Source organism: Vipera berus (genome assembly GCF_964194415.1).
Source record: "Vipera berus genome assembly, chromosome: W".
NCBI classification, from domain to species: Eukaryota; Metazoa; Chordata; class Lepidosauria; order Squamata; family Viperidae; genus Vipera; species Vipera berus.
The window spans coordinates 50437869-50461022 of NC_138210.1; the positions used below are offsets into that span (position 1 = coordinate 50437869).

Below are 23154 nucleotides of genomic sequence, written 5' to 3' on the forward strand. Positions count from 1 at the left end.
GAAACACCAAGGCCACATGCTAAATTCCTATTAAACTGATTTATTGGTTGTGCCTATGCATGGGAATCTAGTCAACTACTGGTTAGCACCATTTTGGTGCTAGATAAGGGTTAACGGATTCAAGAAGGGTTAAACTCACTCTTCAACATTGCTTCATATTCCATCTCATCCCTTACAAACTTTTGGAAAAGGGAGAGAGAGAGAGAGGGAGAGACAGAAAAAAAACCTGTATATTCAGAATAGGGAAGAAATTAAACGAATCATAGCATCTGTCTATACTAGACAGGAGACAAGGGAACAGACACGAAAGAAAGTGGTTATACTTCTCTTTGGGGTACAAAATCAAATTTGTGAGTTAAAAATCTATGTAAATAAAAAGAAGACTTCCCCATAGTGAACAAGGCACGTATTGGATACCGGCTTGGAAAGGCAAAATCAAGGAGTACACGTAGTCCTCATTTAGCAACTCAGACGGTGACCATTTGCAGTTACAATAGGGGTGCAAAAGTAACTTTGCAACCGAGCATTTATGACCTTTGCAGGTCTGTAAAGCAAAGAAAAGCTGAGGTGAGATCATAAGCACAGTTGTAATTCATTTAACAGCCACTCCAATTAACGACCAAGTTGTCAGTCCCTACCGTGGTTGCTAAATGAGGATTACCTATACAATTAAATACACATTTCCTAGTCTTGCAGTGATGCTATGAAGGGGTGTGTGTGTGTGTGTGTGTGTGTGTGTGTGTGTATAAAAACCCCCACCCCATCAGAGCACACCTCCACCCACAGAACACACCCCCTCTGGCAGTTTAAAAAAGAGGAACAAACAGCCACTACCACACACTTCTCCCAGAAGAACGAAGCTGAAGCCACCAGCCTGAGGATGACGGATGAGATTTCGTCGAAACATTGCTCTTATACCTTCAATTCTACGTGGGAAAAAACCCGAATGACCAAAGATCTACATACAAACACCCGCGAAAACCTCAGAAAACATATATATATCCCATCCGTCATCCTCAGGCTTGTGGCTTCAGCTTCCTTCTTCTGGGAGAAGCATGTGGGAGAAGCATATATATATATATATACATATATATTAGCTTTAACACCCCCCCAAAGGAAAATATGTAAACACTCATCACATTTTTTAAAAAAAATAATTGGAAAGAAATGAAATCTTATGTTGTCAGTACCTCATCTTTATTTTACAGTTAAGGAGTGGTAAACTGAGGCAAGGCAAATCCAAATCTACGGTTGATTTCGTAAAAGGAAACCAGGGCCCCCACCTTTTCTATGATTGAATAAATCAGGTTCTTGGCATAAAAATTCTTCCAGAATCAGAATCAGAGCATTTTCTTCTCAGCGCTGAGCCATTCCATCCGCCATTCCTCGGAGCCCAGGAGGTTCCGACTGGTTACCCACCCAGCGGATGTCAGTCCTTGGAAGCAGAAGGGAACCCAAAGTGAACAGAAAGCATTGGGTATATCTGTAAACGCTGCACCCTAACCTTGGTTTCGATCTTTCTGGGCAAGGTACAAGAGGTACAAGTGTAAAGAGCATTAGAAATTCAAAAACCGCAGCAGTCCTCATTTACCCATTGCGACAGGATCTGCCACTCGGTCGCAAAGTGACTAGATTGTTAACTGAAAAAAACCATGTGACTACCTTCGAATTACAATGCAAGATTGTCTGTGGAGATTCTCAGTCATGCAGGTCATGGCTGTTCCAAAAGTGTTTTTTCAAAAGGCAACTGGACTTTGTTTTGCTCTGAGGATGTTTCGTTTCTCATCCAAGAAGCTTCTTCAGCTCTGACCTTGGATGAGAAGCAAAAGGTCCTGAAGAAAAAAAAACGAAGCCCAGTTGCCTTCTGAAAAAGCACTTTTGGGACAACGGGAGTTTGTCATTTCTGGCTGTGGCCATTAAGCGGATCACCACAGGTTGTGAAGTACAACGTCAGACTGTGACTTGTGACTTCTGCCAGCTTCTCCGTTGACTTTGTCAGGAGCCAGCAGTGAAGGTCACAAATGACATTCACGTGAACCCAAGGATGCCTGCAATTTTGAGGACCCATCGTAACTCTCCTTGCTCCACACTGTCAGTCACCGAACAAAAGGTGAGTTAAGTGAGGACTTCCTATATCTGGTTTAATTTTTTAAAAAAAAATTGGGCAAAGCTGTGACTGACACTCAGAAGCACTCCCAGAGGTGCTGGGAAAAGCTTTGAACAAGGATGATTTCATATCTTCAAAGGACTCTGGAATCTTTTGTTGCTCTTTAGGGCTGCATTCATGAGTTTCTCTCAACCCTGGCTACTTGAAGATGCGTGGACTTCAACTCCCAGAATTCCGTGATGGCTGAGGAACTATGGGGGGTGAAGTCCACACAACTTCCAAGTGGCCAAGGTTGAGAAAAACTGATTTAAATCTTTCCCTTTTAGTCAGTGTGGCAGTGTGACCTCAGAGGTCATGTACGACACCTTTGTGGCTACTGGAGGCTACTCTGATCACCTGCTAAAAGCTGATGGCATCATTTCCCACTGTTTTGATGTGGAAAACACACGAGAGCTACCAAAACAGGCATTATCCTAATTAAAGAGCAAACACCCCCTCAAACTCCCATTGATCATGGTTCCATCCACATGAACATGACCCTATCCTCTTGTGACCCTCAGCCCTCTCCCCTCCCCAACATGAGTGGTCCCTGGCCATCAATAAAATGCCAAGGCTACTGCTAAGCTTGTAAGCCACCCTGAGTCTTCGGAGAAGGGCGGGATATAAATGGAATTAAAATAAAATAAATAAATAAATAAATATACAGTTATACAATTGAACTGTGTAACTGAACATCAAAAAAGCATTTAAAGGTGTGTAGACTGACTTCGTGGGCAGAGGCTTTTGAAAAGTGAGATTTGAGCTAGCTTGGTGCTGAATCCAGGATTTAAATGAAATTTAAATTTCCACCACGCACCTGCCAGGAATTTGGGAAATATCCTATCTAAGAACTGATGCATTTCAGAATTTAGCCTGGGATCCTCTTGACCGGATTCTGAAAAGCAGAAAAAGGAAGAGAAAAAAAACATGAGGAAGAACTTGCGCGGCAGATTTGTGCTTGGCACAAAGGAGAGAAAAGGAGAAAAATCGCACGCTGGGGGGGGCAGGGAGAAACCCTTTGTAAATGGAAGAGAAGCAAAGTTATTCTCCTTGAATCCCTGGAAGTATAAATGCAAAGGAGATTAATTCACAGACAAGGTCCAAGTTGGCTTGTCGGGAACTGTACAACTTTTTCCAAACGCTGAAGGAGAGAGAATGAGAACATAAGCAGGACGTTTACAGGCCAGTCCCCAACCTATGGCCACCACTGAACCCAACATTTCTGTCGCTAAGCAAGACGGCAGAGTTAAGTGACTTTTGCCCTATTTTATGACCTTTCTTGCCACACTTGTTAAGGGAATCCCTGCAGCTGTTAAGTCGGCAACACGGTTGTTAAACGAATCTGGCTTCCCTGTTGATTTTGCTTGTTAGAAGGTCACCAAAGGTGACCCCAGGACAATGCGACCATCATAAATACGAGCCAGTTGCCAAGCATCCAAATCCTGATCATGTGACTGTGGGGATGCTGCAACGGTTGTAAGCCTGGAAAACGGTCGTAAGTCACTCTTTTCAGTGCCGTTGTAACTTCAAACAGTCCTAAAGGAATGGTTGTAAGTCAAGGACTATCTTTACCAACCACTACAAGTATCATCATTCTATGAGGAGCAACCTCCCTCTTCTCCCTGCCCCAAAGCCTTTGGGGTAGCCTGAGGTAAATGGCCACCTCCATCTCCCAATCCCTTCAGTCTCCCATAGGCCCCACCTGCCTCGAAAAGGCCTACCGGACAGCAGTTGTGTCGGTTGCAAGGAATACAATTGACCTGAGGAAGGCAGTGCAAACACCTTGGCTGTCATTTGCAAGCCTCTTCTCAACTGATTAGATCTGAGGCAGGCAGCTGAAAACATCTCACTGGCAGAGGGCTGTGGGGAAATACGAGGATACAACTGCAGTGGGCCATGCTGTGCATCTCACACTATGCACAGGTGATTGTTGTTAAGGCAACAATCATAGTTACAGCGGAACACTACCACCACCCCAAAAAAAGCTCCAGGCTCCATTACAGTTGCATGTCAAGGACTATCTGTAATGTGGTGGAATAAACCCCTCAAAAGCTACTTATGAGCCAATCCCCAAGTAATGGCCACTATAGTTGTTCACCTTTACAACCAACACTGTAGCTTCCCTGCCTGTTTTCCCCCATTCCCCCCCACCCCCAGGTTCCCATAGGCCTTCCCCACTGGGTTCCCACAGGCCTTAGGCCTGATTCCCACCCCATCAGGCCTCACACCCTCCTCCTCCTCCTCCTCCTCACTTACCTTTTGTAGAGCTCCGGTGCTTTCGACAGCGCTGGAATAGATGGCTTCATTGTGTGGGCCTGTGGCTTGATTCAGGAAGTGACCACCACGCTCCCAGCAGCCGCAGGAAATTTGAATAGCTGGGAACATGGCTGCTACTTCCAGAATCACACCATAATGGCCGAGAATCGCACCATAATGGCCGAGCGACAAAGCGTCCCGTTCTGCTTTGCTAACACAGCCTGCACAGCGCTGAGGAAAGCTCCAGGCTCCATTACGGTTGTATGTCGAGGACTACCTGTAATGTGCTGGAGTAAAAGGGATGCCCACCGTCACAGACAATGGGGACCACCAAGAGATGTCCTTCTCAGTCCCTTCTAATGAGACATGCCAGAAAAGAACCCGTGATGTGAATTTCCAGTCTCACCAAGTTATGACGCATTTCCCCCCCACACACACACACACACACACTCCCCCGTTCACAATTCGGTTCTTCCTCCAAATTCACTCCCCGGGTCATCACCTTTACATAATCGATGCTGCAAATTCAGGAGGGACCCTCTTTCCAAGGCACAGGTTTCCACATCTTCACAGAGTAAGGCCTCTAGAAGAAGGGCGTGGGTGTAGGCTTTAATCACATCCACACTGTCTGCTTGCCGATGGAGCAGGATGGAGATCAGCCCTGCAGACGAGGAGAGAAGTCAACGCACAGGCAGGCATGGGAAGGTTCTGGATGGGCTCCCTCTCGCGAACACTTCAGATCCAGATCAATATGATTCTGGATCAAAGTCCAGAAAAGAAAAGTGAAATGGACAGCTCATCTTGAATAAAGGTCAAAACACTGTTGAGCTCTGAAAGACAACCTATATATTCCTCGCTATACAGGAAGTCCTCAATTTACAGCCCTGGTGGCGCAGTGGTTACAATGCAGTACTGCAGGCTACTTCTGCTGACTGCCGGCTGCCGGCAGTTCGAGTCTCACCAGGCTCAAGGTCGAGTCGGCCTTCCGTCCTTCCGAGGTCAGTAAAATGAGGACCCAGATTGTTGGGGGGCAATAGGCTGACTCTGTGAACCGCTTAGAGGGGGCTGTAAAGCACTGCGAAGGTGGTATATAAGTCTAAGTGCTATTGCTATTGCTTACGGTCACCTTTCTATTCTCAAACAAGATAGTTGTTAAAGTGAGTTTCGCCCCATTTTATGGCCTTCCTTGCCAGGCTTGTTAAGTGAGTCACTGCAGATGTTAAGTTAAATAACTTAGTTGTTAACTGAGTCTGGCTTTCCCATTGACTTTGCTTGTCGGAAGGTTGCAGGAAGTGATCACATGACCCCAGGACACTGCAACCGTCATAAATAAGAGTCAGTTGCCAAGCATCTGAATTTTTACCATGTGATCATGGGAATGCTGCAACTGTTGTTAGGGTGAAAAAACGGTCCTAAATCTAAATGATCTGTTCTAAGTCAAGGACTACTTGTAGTTTATATCTCAAAATAAATTGTGGGGCCAACAACCCCAAAGATCAAATCTCCAAATATAATCATAATTCATCTGTGTGTCAAGGAATAAGAACAATACAAAATCGGCAATTAAAAATTAGGAAAGCATGCAAAGAGTATATAATCTTTCTTCGTTTGCGTTGGGACTTCAATTCCCAACCAGTGTGCCTGAGGAACGTCTGTAGATTACATGTAGTCCTCGACTTACAACCATTTGTTTAGTGACCATTCAAAGCTACAACATCACTGACAAAAGTGAGTTATGACCGTTTTTCATATTTAACACCATTGTAGTATCCCCTGGTCACCTAATCAAAATTTGGCTGGCAACTGGCTCGTATTTATGATGGTTGCAGTGTCCCAGGGTCATGTGATCACCTTTTGTGACCTTCTGACAAGCAAAGTCAATGGGGGAGCCGGATCCGCTTAACAACTGAGTTGCTAACTTAATAACTCTAGTGATTCACTTAATAACTGTGGCAGGAAAAGTCATAAAACGGGGCAAAACTCACAACTGTCTTGCTTAACGACCACAATTTGGGGCTCAATTGTGGTCGTAAGTCAAGGACTACCTGTATTACTAACTATAACATGTATCTCTTCTGGAAGCCCAGGATGAACTCAAAGATCTCCACCCAAGGACTCCATGAGGTTGGTTGGACTGAGACCTTCTGACAAGCAAAGTCAATGGGGGAGCCGGATCCGCTTAACAACTGAGTTGCTAACTTAATAACTCTAGTGATTCACTTAATAACTGTGGCAGGAAAAGTCATAAAACGGGGCAAAACTCACAACTGTCTTGCTTAACGACCACAATTTGGGGCTCAATTGTGGTCGTAAGTCAAGGACTACCTGTATTACTAACTATAACATGTATCTCTTCTGGAAGCCCAGGATGAACTCAAAGATCTCCACCCAAGGACTCCATGAGGTTGGTTGGACTGAGAAACGATGATTGGTCCAAAGTAAAGCAAACGTCCCGTGGGGCCTTGAACTCGGGTCTCCCTTATCCCAGCTCAGGACTGCCCAGCACACCACACCTATCCTCCATGCCAGAAATTCCTTGTCCTACAAGAAATTATGGTCGGTTAACTTCACATCTTCCTACAACACGATCGTACACCCACCTGCTGGTCGGTTGAAGAAAATTAAGTAATATGAAGCATTGCCTTCTAGAGCTTTCTGGAAGTCAGCAACCCTGATGGGGGTTGGAGAAAAACATACAAATAAGGAAAAGTTAAAGAAAGATGCTTTGAGGCTGGGAGGGCCCTCTTCTCAGTCTCCCAAAGAATATTTTCAGCGCTGAGAAAAATGTTTGCATTTTCAACGCCAGTTAAGAGTAGCCATGTTTCTTGGCATTTCTCAATTCCCGTAAAATAGGCTCCATTTGCTGTATTTGTTCACAGCTCAGATCAAGGATAAAACTCAACTCAAAAAAGGCTAAATCATGCATTCGGCTTTCTCAGAATAATGGAGGAAACTCACCTGGAGGTCACTGTATGAAGAGGAGTCCCAAGAGTTATCCTGAGCTGCTGACGAAACCCTACATTGAAAAAAAAATTATGAGTCATAACCCTTGATTCAAAGAACGCTGACTGAACATGAGGTGGAAGTCTTGGCTAAGTGGTAAAGCATGAACTCCATCACTACCAAAGTAGCTACTCACCCGTGCCCAAAAAAACCTTCATGGTTTCCATCAAAAAGTAGATCACGGTTGCAAAACATTTGGTGACCACTAGATGGTAGCACGGCGGCACAAAAACCCTCACGCTTTGCTGCCATCTAGTGATTCTTGCAGCTCAGATCTGGTGAGTCTACCCTGTGTATTCCATGAGTTGGCAAATCCCCACCCACGATCCTCATCCGGAGTGGTAGACCGGCTTATTGGCAAATGAGAACTTGAACAAAGCTATTTCTTACCAAAATCAGATCGAAGTAAACCTCAGACAAACTCTTGGCACTCCTAGGAGAAGAACTGGAACACAGTCCCATGCCTGACACACCATTTTTAAAGCCATCCCTTCACTAAGGGCTACTCTATTACCAACACAAACATTGGACATGATACTATAAGGTGCCTGGGATCACGAGACCTCAGATACCTAGCAGAAGGGGTTCCTGAGGGTTGATAGCAGCAGGGCCAGGAACTTCTTCCCACTTCAAGTAATGCTGCAAGACCAGATGGAGCCGGGCACGGTTAAGGGTCTCCATGCAAACTGCCCGCACTGCTTGGTAGTTGGCGTAGAGATGGAGGACGGTGAAGAGAGCATAGAAGGCATAGGTGAGGCTGAAGGAAAGAGAAGGAGAATTGAGAAGATTTCCCATCCCTAATTTTATTTTTCCCATCTCTCCCCGTTCCCTCCTTCCCTCACCATTCCATTCCTTTATTCTTTGTATAGTATTCCTTCACAATCAGCCTGGCCTACACACACACACACACACACAGAGAGAGAGAGACAGACAGACAGACAGACAGACAGACAGACAGACAGACAGAGACAGAGACAGAGAGAGAGAGAGACAGACAGAAAGAGAGAGAAACAGAGACAGGAGACAGAGAGAAAGACAGACAAACAGAGACAGAGAGACAGAGAGAAAGAGAGAGAAAGAGAGACAGACAGACAGAGACAGAGAGACAGACCGACAGACAGACAGAAAGAAAGAGAGAAACAGAGACAGGAGACAGAGAGAGAGAGAGAGAGAGAGAGAGAGAGAGAGAGACAGGGAGAGACAGGGAGAGACAGGGAGAGAGAGAAGAGAGAGAATGAAAAAAACAGCATATAACTCACGGGAGATTGTCCACCACAAGAGGAATCAGGAAGAGACTGAAGAGAAGGCCAGCTAGGTTCACTAGTGTCTCCTACAGGATGGGAGAAATTTAGAAGAAAGTTGGTTCAGACTAGAAGTCCTTCGTGATCTCCACTTGGCCATGTCAAGGGCTGGGTGTCGCTTCTTTGATCCCTCATCTCACCTGGCTTCCATCTTTGGCTGATACATCGGCCATGTTGTCCCGGCGGGCCTGGTGCATGGTGAGAGCCGCACGGGTGGCCCCTCCAGCCACACCCACAATGCACTGACACCAAGAGAACAGAGCAGGAGAGAAAGGTGCTTGTAACTGTCACCTTCTCCACCACCGGCCCTTTAGATTCAGTCTCCCCATTCTAGAGACCTCCGTCTGTTGCTTTTACTCCAATTTAATACAGGTAGTCCTCAACTTACAATAGTTCATTCAGTGACTGTTCAAAGTTACAGCAGCAGTGAAAAAAGTGACTTGTGATGGTTTTTCACACTTACATTCACTGCAGCCTCCCCTTGGTCACGTGATCAAAATTCGGATGCTTGGCAACTGGTTCGTATTTATGACGGGTGCAGTGTCCTGGGGTCATGTGACTTTCTGACGAGCAAAGTCAACGAGGAAGCCAGATTCCCTTAACAACCATGCCACTAAATTAACAACTGCGGTGATTCACTTAGCAACTATGACAAGAAAGGTCACAAAACGAGGCAAAACTCACTTCATGGATGTTTCGCTAAGCGACATAAAAGTGGGGCTCAATTGAGGTCGTAAGCTGAGGACTACCTGTATGGCCATCTCCCCTTCTCTGCACTCTTGCTTTTCACCTTAAAAAAGCCACTGGTGCAGACAATGAGCGTGAAGCATGCTGGGAAAGCTGGCGCCACGATCTCCATGAAGATGGCCACGTCGTTGAGCACATCAGCAAAGAGCCTAAATGGTGGTATTGAAAAAAAGTCGCTCAAAAGTCGAAATAAACCAGCCCACCCCAAGCGTACCTTTTGGGTACAATGCCTGGCTGTGATCATGTATGAATGTGTACCTAAAACTGGGCATGAGATCTATTAATTAGAAGTCAAAACTGAAGGAAAGGCCTTATCTCCCTTTACCTCCATTGCTTAGCATCACAATCCAGTTTGCTCCTGGAAAAGACAAGAGAAAACAAGCAAAAAAGTAACAGGGTTTAAAAATCAAGTTTAGGTGTGATCGAACATCACAGGAATGCTTCAGATTCACATCCCCACTTATCCTGGGTATAGGGTTTCCTGCCTGAGCAGGGGGTTGGACTAGAAAACCGCCAAGTTCCCAAGTCTATTATTATTATTATTATTATTATTATTATTATTATTATTATTATTATTATTATTATTATTATTATTATTATTATTATTATTAAATTTTTATTCATTAAGCATGAACCTCAGTCAACTGAACACTCAAACTGACTGGCACTAATGGTTGACACGGGTTGCTGCCAGCATCCTAGGTATCAACCAGGTATCTCCTTAAAATGTAAGATGTTCCGAGTAGTGCAGTTTTTTGTAGCTTTGCTGGAGTTATTGCAGGAAGCTGCAATTTCTTGATGTATTTTGCAAAGTTTTATTATTTTTATTATTATTTTTATTAGTAGTAGTAGTAGTATTGTTAGTAGTAGTATTATTAGTATCATCATCATCATCATCAAGTTGGAAGGGACCTTGGAGGTCATCTAGTCCAAACCCCCTGCTCAGGCAGGAAACCCTATGCCATTTCAGACAAATGGCTGTTCAATCTCTTCTTGAAAGCCTCCAGTGTTGGAGCATGCACAACTTCTGGAGGCAGGTTGTTCCACTGATTAATTGTTCTGACTGTCAGGAAATTTCTCCTTAGTTCTTGGTTGCTTCTCTCCTTGACTAGTTTCCATCATCATCATCATCATCCAGCAAATTTCCTGGATTGATTTAGACCCATCACTAGGTCTCAGCCCCCCTCCCAGGATGTGGGTGAAGGTGTCACAAAGGGAAGATGCTTGAATCATAGATGCCAGTTTGATTTATTTTATTTTATTTTTTTTGGGGGGGGGTGAGGGGGGAAAGTGAGCAATAAATGAAATACAGATAGCCCCATCCAAGATGAGGAGAGAAGGACTCACCCCTTGCTCCAAGCGAAAGCGATTCGGCCCAACATTCCTGTGCCATCTGTCACAGAAGAGAGATGAATGGTTGGCATGGCAACACAGGGCAGAGTATGAAAATGCAAAAGTAACACGAGGAGAGATTTTTGAGACCAGGCCTACTAGATCTAGAGGAGAAGAAAGTGGGAGGAGCTTAAACACAGGATGACCTGAAACTGGGACCAAGGTGGCTTCAGGGACTCCAGGCCCAACTAAAACACAGATTCCATGCAAGCAGCTTAATTGTTTATATACCACAGCCAACCGTTAGGCTTCCTCGAACTTAAGGAACAATTATTTGAAGGAATTGAGATCTAATCAGCCACCATACCCAGCATATTTATAAATAGACACAGATGCAACTTTTGCATGCAAGAGGCCAAATGTTCACAGTACTTTATGTGCTTTGCATAAAGTATCATGGATCCAGACTTACATCTACGAGAATATAGCAGTAGAAATCAATTTAATCAATAAAATAATAAAATAATCATCACGTAAATGGCACAATAACCCCAGAGTTGCTTCAAAAGGGAGATGGGTGGCAGATAAATCTAATCATTTGTTGTCGACAGGCAAATTATGCAATGACCGACTTCTGGATTTAACATTTGTGAAGGATGAACTATTTACGACATCAAACATCTTCACTGAACTTAAGCTGAATTCACAAGTTGCGCTGCCTCGTAATGAAATCACACAAGAATTAAAACAAACCACGATGAATGTTGGAGAAGCCATTACACTAATTTTGGGTTGAGTTTAGATTCAAGGAAGCTGGAAGGAAGAGTTATTAAACTTCAGCCTTGGGAGCCCATGACTTTGGGTGAGGATTAAGAGGGACAAAGAGGTGAAGCTCTCCGGGCCGGGCCGGGGTGGGTGGGGGGTGGGGGTGTGTCTGGTGGCACAAGAAATAGGACTTGTCAACAGAAGCAGCACCAGAATACAAGCGAGGAAGCTGGTGGACAAAGGCCCTCCACCATGAAAAGAGAAGACCAAGAGAAATTCAAGCAAGGCCTACCTTTCAGAATCCACGTGACGGCGGCAGCTGCGACGGTGGAGGTCTCATCCCCGACCCCCACCCCCTTCAGCACTGCCTGGGTGGCCAGTGTCCCTGTGATGCTGCTTGCAAAGGCCTGCAGGTTGATGGGGGATGCAGAGGAAAAGAGAAAGGGTAACAGTTGGAACAGGATAAGGAGACTTCTGGGCCCAGTTCATCACCAGAATAACAGAATAACAGACTCCCTGCTCTTCAGACCAGTGGTTGTCCCATCTCTTTTTTAAAAAAAATGTCTAAAGATGGAACACCCACAACTTCTGAAGGCAAGCCGCTCCACTGATTAATTGTCCTCCCAGTCAGGAAATTTCTCCTTAGTTAGTTTCCATCCGTCGCTTCGCGTTCTGCCTTCGTCACCCGGGGCTCCTCTTAGCTCACAGACACCCCCCCAAACCCACGCCCCCAAAGATCCCATCAAAACAAGCCCCCTGTTCAAAAAGTGGCTCTTCTACAGATCCCAAGACCAGAGAAGCAGCCTTTCTGCATGAGAAGACAAGGAAGGTTTGAGCTTCAAGGATCCCTCTCTCTCACCTGGATGGTGTCCCAGAACTGGTAGGCAAGGTAGTCCGTGCTAACACTCTCAGGATAACCTTGGGGCAGGAAGATGGACTGCAGGAAAGAGAATGGGTGAGCACCTTCTTCCTTCGGAGCCACCCATGGATCCCCTCTCATTGTTGCCCATCTGCTTGCATTCTCCTCCCCAATGAAGCGCTTTACTGATTAATTTCTTGTACTTGGTGCTCTCTAGCTCACCTGCCATTGGCCCAGCAAGGGCCCTCACAAATCCTACAGCCCACGCAAGTCCAAGAGGAAAGGGTGTCTCAACTCACCAGCACCCATTTTTTTAGATGGGGAGGACCCCTGGCCATAGTCATCAAGATTGTAAAATAATTATTTGACTCACAGTTGTGCAGCCTGAGAACTTGGGACTTGAATGAATGAATGAACCTTTATTGTCAAAGTGCAACCATGTATACATTGAGATTGGCTGAGCCTCCCTTCGTGCCCCCACCACCACAACTCACAGTGACAACAAACCCACCGTCTTGTTACACCATGTGAACTAATTGCACAACACACCGGCCTCGCAAGTCAATCATACATAAAGTTATTTCCCGTTCAAAAGCCTAACAGCCCACGGATAAAAGCTGTTTTTCAGCCTGTTGGTACGGCTGGCTATACTCCTATATCTCCTACCCGATGGTAGGAGAGTAAAGAGATACGGTCCAGGGTGTGAGTCATCCCTGAGAATCTTCCTCACTCTTCCAAGGCAACGAGCCCTGGCGAGGTCATCCAGTGGTGTCAGCGGACAGCCCACAATGTCTTGTGCTGTGCTCACCACCCTCTGTAATGCTTTCCTATCCGCGGCTGTCAGACCAGCATACCAAACCACAATACCATACGAGAGGACGCTCTCTATAGTAGACTGGTAAAAGAGGGTCATAAGCCGTTGTTCTACCCTTCCGCAAGACCCTGAGAAAGTGAAGCCTCTGTTGGGCCTTTCTGGCCACCTCACTTCTGAAAGCAATGACTTGCCTTTCACTCACAGACCTCTTAAAAAAGTTGTCAAATTGTAAGATTCTTTGGAGGGCCGTGAGAAAATTATTAGAAGTATGGCTGGGGAGAATCAGATCTACTGAATCTATTTTTAATCATCATTTGTGCATCCCTCACGGTCAAGTAGCTCCCTAAGCTCTAAAAAAGGGGGTCTTCAAACTTGGCCCTTTTATGACTTGTGGACTTCAACTCTCAGAATTCCTCAGCCAGCATGCCTGGCTGAGGAATTCTGGGAGTTGAAGTCCACAAGTCACAAAAGGGCCAAGTCTGAAGACCCCTGCTCTAAACCAAGGTTTCCAAACCTCGGCAACTTTAAAGACGTGTGGACTTCAACTCCCAGAATTCCCCAGCCAGCATGGAAATTGAAGTCCATGTGTCTTAAAAGCTGCCAAGGTTGGGAAACTCTGATCTAAACCTTTTTAAAACCAGAACAGTTTACTCACCATGAAGATATGATGAAATGAATTAAGGTGCCAGTCTTTAGGGATGTCTGTCACAGAGCTTAGCTTTCCATTCGGCAAGGCCTGGTAACGCCGAGCAAATCGAGAGCCATAACTTTCCGTGCAAAGTGTCTGAATCTCCAAGTCAGTCATGATTGTGCCTGAACTTTTAAAGATATGCAGCCTTAATCAAGTGCCACTGTAGCTCAAAAAAAAAGTGATCTTTGCCTAACTAGATCATGCAAGACAATAGTTTTCAAGATCCGCTCCAAGACAGGCAAGCAATCACTCAAGCAATCCGGAAAGTTTGCATAAATATACGAGGGCAATTCGGAAATAAACCTCTGTTTGGTTATCAATTGCAGACACTCGCAGATACAGAACTTTTATTATACACGCTAGAAAACTACATTACATTACTTTTCAACATAATTGCCATTCAAATTGAAGCACTTTATCATAACATCTTAAGAGGTTTGAAATTCCTTCTACAAAAAAAAAAATCTCCCGCCTGGGAATGAAGCCACCCTGTAACAGCATCCTGAAGTGCATTGTCATTGTCAAAGCAGTGCGACGCAAGCCACTGTTTGGTGTGCCTGAAGAGGGGGTAGTTGGTCAGCGCCAAATCTGAGCTATGGAGGGGTGTGTGTGTGATCAAAAACATCCCAAAGGAACTGCTTCAAAGGTTCTTGGGTGCATCTAGCGGTGTGCGGGCGAGCAGATATCGAGAACTGACCGACTTCACCGACCTTTTTGTCAACTTCCTGCACGAGTTCAGCGCTGACTAGAGATGGGCGGCCACTCCTTGCCTCATCGTGCATGTCAGTTCGTCCATCTTTAAACATGCGACATCACTGACGTACGACACCTTCACTCATCACGTTTGGACCGTAAACATTGCACAGTTCCCGATGAATCGCAGCTGCCGAAAGTTTTTTCGCACACACGGAATCGTATTACTGCATGCACTTCACATTGGGCAGGATTTTCTATGGCAGAGTTCATCTTCCATTGATCTCCAGAGGACGAGTCAACTGCAACACAAGCTTCTCCTTCCACTCCTCACTGCCTGCTGAACTATTGCGCACGGCGCCATAGGACAGGCGTCGCTACCTCGCCTATTTCTTGGACATGCTCAAATGGAGGTTTATTGCCTAATTGCCCTCGTACATAAACATATCTACATACCCACATATATAGTGTGCGCGTGTCTATATATTTGTTTTTATTTACTTTTTAATATTGGTTAGGCATATAGAGTCAGAGATGAGTGGCCATATAAATCAAATAAATAAATAAAAGTTAAAAATTTGCTGCTTGTGGTCAATCCACCCAAAAGCCTTTAATTGGATAGTTTTCTACCTATTTAATGGTAGAAATGGTATGCTCCTGGCTGCACCCATTTTTTACAACAGGGAAGGAGAAGTGAGAAAATAAGTAGAACAGTGTTTCTAAATCTCAGCAATCTTAAGATGTATGGACTTCAATTCCCAGAAATCCCTAGCCTGGCTGGAGAATATTTTAAAGTTGCTGAAGTAATAATAATAATAATAATAATAATAATAATAATAATAATAATAATAATAATAATAATAATAATAATAATAATAATAATAATAATAATAATAATAATAATAATGTTGGAAGGGACCTTGAAGGTCATCTAGCCCAACCCCCTGCTCAGGCAGGAAACAAATGGACAAATGGCTGTCCAGTCTCTTCTTAAATATTTCCAGTATTGGAGCATTCACCGCTTCTGGAGGCAGGTTGTTCCACTGGTTAATAGTTCTAACTGTCAGGAAGTTTCTCCTGAACAGCATGTGCTTGTGTTGTGTTCACCGTTGGTCATATTATCAGAGAACTGCTAGAAGTTGTACTTTAGCCACCCCTGCAGGGATGCAGGGAAGCTGCTGTTGCTGGGATGCTGCTGCTGATGCTGGGCAGAGGCTGCTCCTGCCCAGGGTTAGCGCCCATGAAAGAAAGACACAGAGATCTCTCGGGGAAAGGGCCCCGCTGCTCCTGGGATGCACCCTGGATGCTGGACACTCAACCACGAGGAGCAGTGGACCTTGTTTATTTATAGCAAAAGCAACCAATCACATTTTATTGTTATTCAAATAGACCAATCATGGTTACACATGTGTTCTTCTAAACTATCCTAAAGGGACATAGGTGTTAGAGGTAGATTCAAATACAGTAATGACCAATCATTTGCAGGAGACGTCAGAATTTACCTTAAATTGAATAGCCAATGGTGTGGAGGAATACTGTGACCATGCCCCTATCTGGCTGCAGCCAAATGGCCTCTCCTAGGTTCCTTTGTTTTCTGGGTTTATGGCTTACTTCCTTGCACATGGTTCACTGACCTTATCTGGCTGTAGCCAAATGGCCTCTCTGGGTTTATGGCTTACTTCCTTGCATATGGTTCACTGAAGACTTTCCATGGTAGAAAAGTACTAGCCAGAAAAGTACTAGCCAGCTACATGTATAGGAACAGAGATCATGGTTATTCCAACATCTCCTCCGTTTTTGTTTTAAATGCAGAATCTGTATGTTCCGCCTCAAAGTTGAGGAGGGATGGGTTCTTTAGAGACGCACCTTCGGGAGAGTCAAGAGGCAAGCGAGCCCAAAAGGCATTTTTATTTTCCTCTTTTAGGAGACAAAGGAGTCTCTAGTTCAAATTGAGCATTAGGCTCTTCTGAATCCTCCTGGGGAAGGGATTGATACTTACTGTACCATAAAGAATTAATTTGTTTAACAGCTCTCTGTTCAGCTATCAAAGAAATAGTGTTAGTAATACTTTTGATAAAGATAGGATACTGTTAGTAATACTTTTGATAGGATACTGTTAGTAATACTTTGATAAAGATAGGCAAGACACAAGGTAAAATGATACATCCTAATACAATCATACCAATAAAAGCTACAATAGCTTGTAAACCAGGTAGTTTGGGAAACCAGGAGCCAAATAATTCCTGAAAGTTGAAACCATTTCAAGTTTGGACAGGAACATGAGCTACAGAGTTCACATAGATGATGATGGTAGACTCGTTGTTAACAACAGGTTGTTCCTTCTGGGTCCATGCGATGGGGCAAAAACAGTGTGAAAAGAGTCATTTTTGACTGGAAGCAATGTCAAAGGTGTGAGTCATTGTAAAGAACGGGATGGGATAGCTGGTGAAGTGGAGTTGACGTCTGGGGTAGGTTTTCAGATGGAATTGTGTTTTAGTGGCATCAGTCAGTGGTGTGAGAACAAAGCTGAAAAAAGTCACAAACCATGCTGTCATCTTTAATGGGTCCTGCAGTTGTGTTTGTGGAGGCATGATATGGACGAACGTGGCGACCTGGGATCCACAGCACTTTGTCTGGCAGTTGAACAGCTGCGTAGCCTCTTCCCCAAGTGAGAAGGTCTGCAGGGCCTTTCCAAGTTAGCTCTGGAAGTTGGCGATACCACACTTTGGGTTTAGGCTGATCTGCAACTAGAGATGAAAAATGCCGCTCTGCGGCTGTGGTTAAGGGATGGCCAGTCAAGTTTGAAAAGTTCAGAGTGTAGAGGCAAAGGTTAAGAGTTTCTTGCAATGCTGGGAGGTTGGGGCTTCGTTTTCCCCCGTTCTGATTTTTATAACGATCTAATGCATGTTTCAAGGTTTGGTTAGCCCTTTCCACCAAGGCTTGGCCTTGGCTATTATATGGAATTCCAAATTTGTGTGTTATTTGCCAATGATGACAAAATTCTGCCATGGCTTGACTGCTGTAGGCAGGGCCATTGTCTGTTTTGAGTTCTTTTGGACATCCCAGCACTGCAAAGGTCCGAATACAATGATTAATTACATGTTTAGTGGCTTCACCCCTTTGGGGGGTGGCCATGATGAATCCTGAGAAGGTGTCAATTGAAACATGCAAATACTTCCATGGGGCAAATGGTGCATATTGTGTGACATCCATTTGCCAAATTTGGCAAGGCTCCAATCCCCTTGGATTAACACCCATAGGGATTGCAGTTGCTTGTTTGCTGCATGTAGGGCACTGCTGGCGAATTGCAATTGCTTCTGCAGCGGTGATGCCAAACTGCTTCTGCAAAGCTTTGGAATTTTGATGGAAATATGAATGACTTTCCCAGGGGGTGAGGGGTTGCAAGGAACAGGCCGAGGGTCCGGAGGCAGCCTGATCTGCAAAATTGTTTAGGCTAGTGCTGATTAAGGGAGGGAAATTCTCCCAGATATCACCTTCTATCAATGTGTCCTGCACACAGACACAAAAACATCAAAAACAAAAAAAAAAACAAAAACAAAAAACAACTCCACAAAAAGATCAGAGTAATTACTATTGGGTGATGTTTAACTAAAAACTCAAAAATTTTCAAAAACTTGTCCAACAATTAATCTCTCCTCTTACGAGTAAAAAAAAATTGCAAGCTGAAACTGCAAGAGTGGGCATCAAGTTTCACATCCACCCCCCTTTCTCAGACTGGAATTCTAAGCAGAGAAAAAAAAATGGTTAAAAGGACCAGCCACCCCCCCCTCTTCTGGCTGTCTCTCCCTTTCTCACTCTTAAAGTAACAGGGCGGGGTTGGGGGGGGGGTAAAAGAAACTTTACAAAAATCTCACCACTAAAAAAATAGTTTGCTCTCCTTACATGCATTTTCTCTCACACATCATCCATGGCTTTTACAACAATAAAATCTGCAGTTTTGAGGGCTAACACACTCACATTTACATATCAGCAAATTAACTCATTCACTTCCATTCTGACTGCTTGCATAAACAAATTCACATACAAAAATTTCATTTCATACTTTCTCCAGACAAACCATTCATTGTTAAATAAGGCCTTTTTGTTTGGTGTTATCAGAGAGGATTTTGACCCTCTTCCAAGTCTTGGAAATAACACAGAACAACACAGACAGACATATATACACAGATACTATTAAAACAACATTTATTTAAAACAGAACAAAACACACATATAAAACAACAGAACAAAACACACATATCAATTTGGGGTTTTAGGCCAAAACAATAATCCAAAGAGCTAGATAAAAAAAAAGATAGAAGAAAAACTTGATTTTATTTCTTTGATTTTTCTTTTCTTTAGGTTTACAACAGCAACTACTTTCCTATTCAATTTAGCTTGGCTCGGAGCCTGTTATGGGAAGCTAGATCTCAGACAGGTCCAGGCAGTTGAAATCAACAGGCGCGCCCCTGGACTTTACTGAGAACAGCTCGCCCCAAGAGGCTCTTTCAAGCCCCACATAAGCCAATTTTAACAGGAGTTCATATCGGGCATATTCATTGTCTATTTGCCTTGTATTTTCTTAACAGATTCTGGCTGGGCCTGAGGGGCTCAGCCGCAGCTGAGGTTCCTCATAAGGAGGGGGAGCCGGAGAAACTGAAAAGGCTTAATGAAAAAGAGAATCAGTGAAAAGTTCAGAGGGGTTAGAAGCATTAAGAGGAAAAGAAATGTCAGCCTTTGTTGTCGGGCTGGCTGACTGCCCCCCCCTCTAGATTCCCTGCTGGGAACCAGAAGAGGCGTGGCCAAACAGCACGCGATAATTTGGAGTCAGAGGAGTATAAACAGGTTGTACAAAAGTGACAGGATAGGCAGCACAAGCTTCTAAATCCTCTGGATCTAATATCTCGGAGGCATGAGCTGCAAGCATAGAGTGAACAAAAGGTGCCCCTTGAGTGGGGCTGGGAGGTGGAGGAGGGAGATTTGAAGAAGGAGGAGGGGGGAAGGGAGGAGGTTTAGAAATGGTAATGGCAACAAGCTCAGAGGCTTTTTCCTCTTTGTCAGAGGGAGAGACAGGCACAGCAGGGCAAAGAGAAGAGGTAGGAGGAAGATTCTCCGGAGGCACAGCAATAGGAGGAAGTTTCTCTGATTTTTCATAGGGTGGGGGCGGCACGGAGAAGGCCAATGTTTCGCCCGCCCCTCCTATCTGGTTAAAACATGCGTAGTGGAGAGTTAAACATTCCATTATGATGCTCCACAAGTTTAAATTTTTTAATTTGGTCCATGTAGCCAATTTGAGTGATCCCTTTTCACGATATTTTGGGCATTGTTCCCACACATTGCCTGTTTTAAAAGCAGCCAATTTCCTGCCATTATCAATTAATTCCCTCAACTCCTGCAGATACGCTGTCTGCTGTTGAGAGAATTTTCCACCCATACTCACGAAAATTCCTGCGTCTAGCAACGGACGAGGATGAGTCGCGGCCACCGTCGGGCGAATGAGTATGGATGGCTGAAGACGTATTCCACAGAATCACGTCGGGGTCACCATTTGCAGGGATGCAGGGAAGCTGCTGTTGCTGGGATGCTGCTGCTGATGCTGGGCAGAGGCTGCTCCTGCCCAGGGTTAGCGCCCATGAAAGAAAGACACAGAGATCTCTCGGGGAAAGGGCCCCGCTGCTCCTGGGATGCACCCTGGATGCTGGACACTCAACCACGAGGAGCAGTGGACCTTGTTTATTTATAGCAAAAGCAACCAATCACATTTTATTGTTATTCAAATAGACCAATCATGGTTACACATGTGTTCTTCTAAACTATCCTAAAGGGACATAGGTGTTAGAGGTAGATTCAAATACAGTAATGACCAATCATTTGCAGGAGACGTCAGAATTTACCTTAAATTGAATAGCCAATGGTGTGGAGGAATACTGTGACCATGCCCCTATCTGGCTGCAGCCAAATGGCCTCTCCTAGGTTCCTTTGTTTTCTGGGTTTATGGCTTACTTCCTTGCACATGGTTCACTGACCTTATCTGGCTGTAGCCAAATGGCCTCTCTGGGTTTATGGCTTACTTCCTTGCATATGGTTCACTGAAGACTTTCCATGGTAGAAAAGTACTAGCCAGAAAAGTACTAGCCAGCTACATGTATAGGAACAGAGATCATGGTTATTCCAACACACCCCTAAAAGATCACTTAGTCTACAGGTAGTGCACAAACAAAGGGCCAATGCAACAATTAATAAACCTTTATTGTCAAAGTACAACATGTGTACATTGAGATTAGCTGAGCCCCCCCCCCGTGCTCTCTCCCCCCCCCAACACACAGTGACAACAAACCCTCCATCCTACCACACCATATGAACCAACTACACCACACACCGGCCTCCCAAGTCAATTCTGCATAAGATTATGTCCCACTCAACACAATCAGGCGTTTCCAGCATCTGTTTTTTCAACACACACGCATCCTCTGTCAACAAGCACGCTTTTGTGAAAACTCAGGCTTTAACTACCCACCCGAATGTGGTGGAAAGATGTCCCATATACTGACTCTGTAAACTGCTTAGAGAGGGCTGCAAAGCACCATCAAGCCGTATATAAATCTAAGCGCTATTGCGATCTTTAGAACTCCATTTAAGTAAAAACATTTTAAGGACGTGTCTCTAAAGGTTTCATCCAGCCATTCTAAATCTATTTATCTAATCATGAGACCCACTGACTTCAATAAATGTAAAGAAGCGCACAGTAAAATGCGTTCAAATATACTGCTTGCAACAGCTTCCTCCACCCCCTAAGCCCGTGAAAGCTTTGCACGTTAAATGTCGGTTTCCCAAAGAATCGTGAAAGACAAGAAGCGAAAGACCTTTGCAGAAAGGATGATGACGACAGTCCGCGTCTTTCCTGCCTGGATTGGCGTTGGGAACCCAGCTTTATAGCCAAACCGCCCGGTTCCCTTTCCCTAAGGAGACATTTAGCCACGTCTTTAAGGCAGAAATGTATCCGCAAAAGCGTCTCCAGCGGGCAGCGACTGTAAACGCTGCTTTCGTCCAGCAGGGGGAACCAAAGAAAACGGCCAAATTGCAAACCCGGCTTCATTTCATTGTCGCGCCTTCTTCTTTTAGAGATCTCTGGGAAATGTAGTCGTCTGCCCATCCGTTTAGTTTAGGTTTAGGAATTCTGGGAGTTGAAGTCCACAAGTCATAAAAGGGCCAAGTTTGAAGACCCCTTATTTAGGTTTAGGTCTAAGTTTGGTTTAGTTGAAAAACTTCCAATTACAACTTCACATTTCTCTATAAAAAATTTTTTCATAGCTACAGATGTGTTTGACGGATCAAGATTGAGAGTAAAGGAAGAAAAAAAAACCTGTTAAAGTGAATGCATGAAACATCCCTAATAGACACTTACAGCAAAGAAAAATATTGCCGCTTCGCATTTAAAATATTTGAGTGCCTTTGAGGATCTCAGAAATTCCCAGATGAAATAAGCCTAATATATAAAAAAAAATCTAATAAACATCAGTTAAGTGAACAGTGGAGCAAACCGAAATTGAAGTACTACAAAAATGAGCTAGAAACTATATGCTCATTAGAAAAAGTTGTTGATCCTGGTATTCAGGCACCTTTTTCTGATTTTTCTGATATATATATATTTAAAGTATAAAATCTTCGAACACCGGGATGGATAAAACAGTCGTTTATTGCTGAAAGATCATAATAAGGGGACAGTAAGACCGGATTGCAAGGGAAGCGATGTGAGACAGTCAGAACAATCGCAATTGGCTAGAGCAGGGGTAGGCAACCTCGGCTCTTTTATGACTCATGGACTTCAACTCCCAGAATTCCTCAGTCAGCATAGGTTGCCTACCCCTGGGCTAGAGCAAGGTCCATCACACGGCCGAGCGCGGAACCAAACAGGCTTACCAACAGTTTTTCAAACCTTCAATGTTTTTTCTCTGATGACACTGGCAGAGGACCAGCGAAAGCTTAGATTAGGTAGATATACTTTAAACAGTTACTTTTTATTGCTTATTATGATCTTTCAGCAATAAACGACTGTTTTTTATCCATCCCAGTGTTCGAAGGTTTCCTCTTCGCTAACATTTAAGCCATTGGGCTGATGTAGTGCTGGTGCTGGAGCAGGCTTTGTTCAAATCTCCCTTCATCCATCAAAATTCACTGGGTGACATTAAGAAAATTGTGTTTTTGTTTTTTTGTAGCTAAACCTCTCTCACGGGGTTATTGTGGCAGAGAAATATAGGGAGTGAGTGTCCCAGGATAATGTTGCAGGGTCCAATCTGGGTCCGTCGCTGGGACCAGAGGTTTAGTCTTCCAAGCTTTCGGACTTGTGCTAGAGCCCTTCCTTAGGGAACTTCTAACGGAATGTCTAACATATATACGTTTCCTTAGGATGGGCTCCAGCAGGAATCCGAATCCAGATTGGATTCTGCAAAAATAAGGAGCGCTCCGTATGCAGCTTCTGAACGAATTCAGGCTATATACATAAAATGAATGAATGCTGTCATCTTATTCCAGAGCGCTAGTAGACCT

The 23154-nt window shown here is 44.3% G+C and overlaps 1 protein-coding gene across 2 annotated transcripts; it reads right to left on the minus strand.

Annotated features, from left to right (window-relative positions):
• Positions 1–1124: 1124 nt before the first annotated feature.
• On the minus strand, positions 1125–21598 carry LOC308676688 (RUS family member 1-like). 2 transcript variants are annotated; one of them, XM_081342677.1, is made up of 15 exons: positions 21125–21422; positions 13879–14041; positions 12410–12487; positions 11843–11957; positions 10801–10846; positions 9779–9811; positions 9497–9602; positions 8847–8948; positions 8665–8735; positions 7978–8162; positions 7361–7418; positions 7003–7073; positions 4905–5063; positions 2964–3041; positions 1125–1435 (listed from the first exon to the last, which is right to left on the minus strand). In XM_081342677.1, exons 1-15 carry the CDS (start codon positions 21148–21150, stop codon positions 1341–1343), a joined length of 1386 nt encoding a protein of 461 aa, XP_081198803.1. In that variant the 5' UTR covers positions 21151–21422; the 3' UTR covers positions 1125–1340. The 2 variants fall into 2 exon arrangements, with proteins under 2 accessions (XP_081198803.1, XP_081198804.1); XM_081342678.1 differs by lacking the exon at positions 21125–21422 and adding an exon at positions 21471–21598 and having other exon boundaries at positions 1126–1435.
• Positions 21599–23154: the final 1556 nt, after the last annotated feature.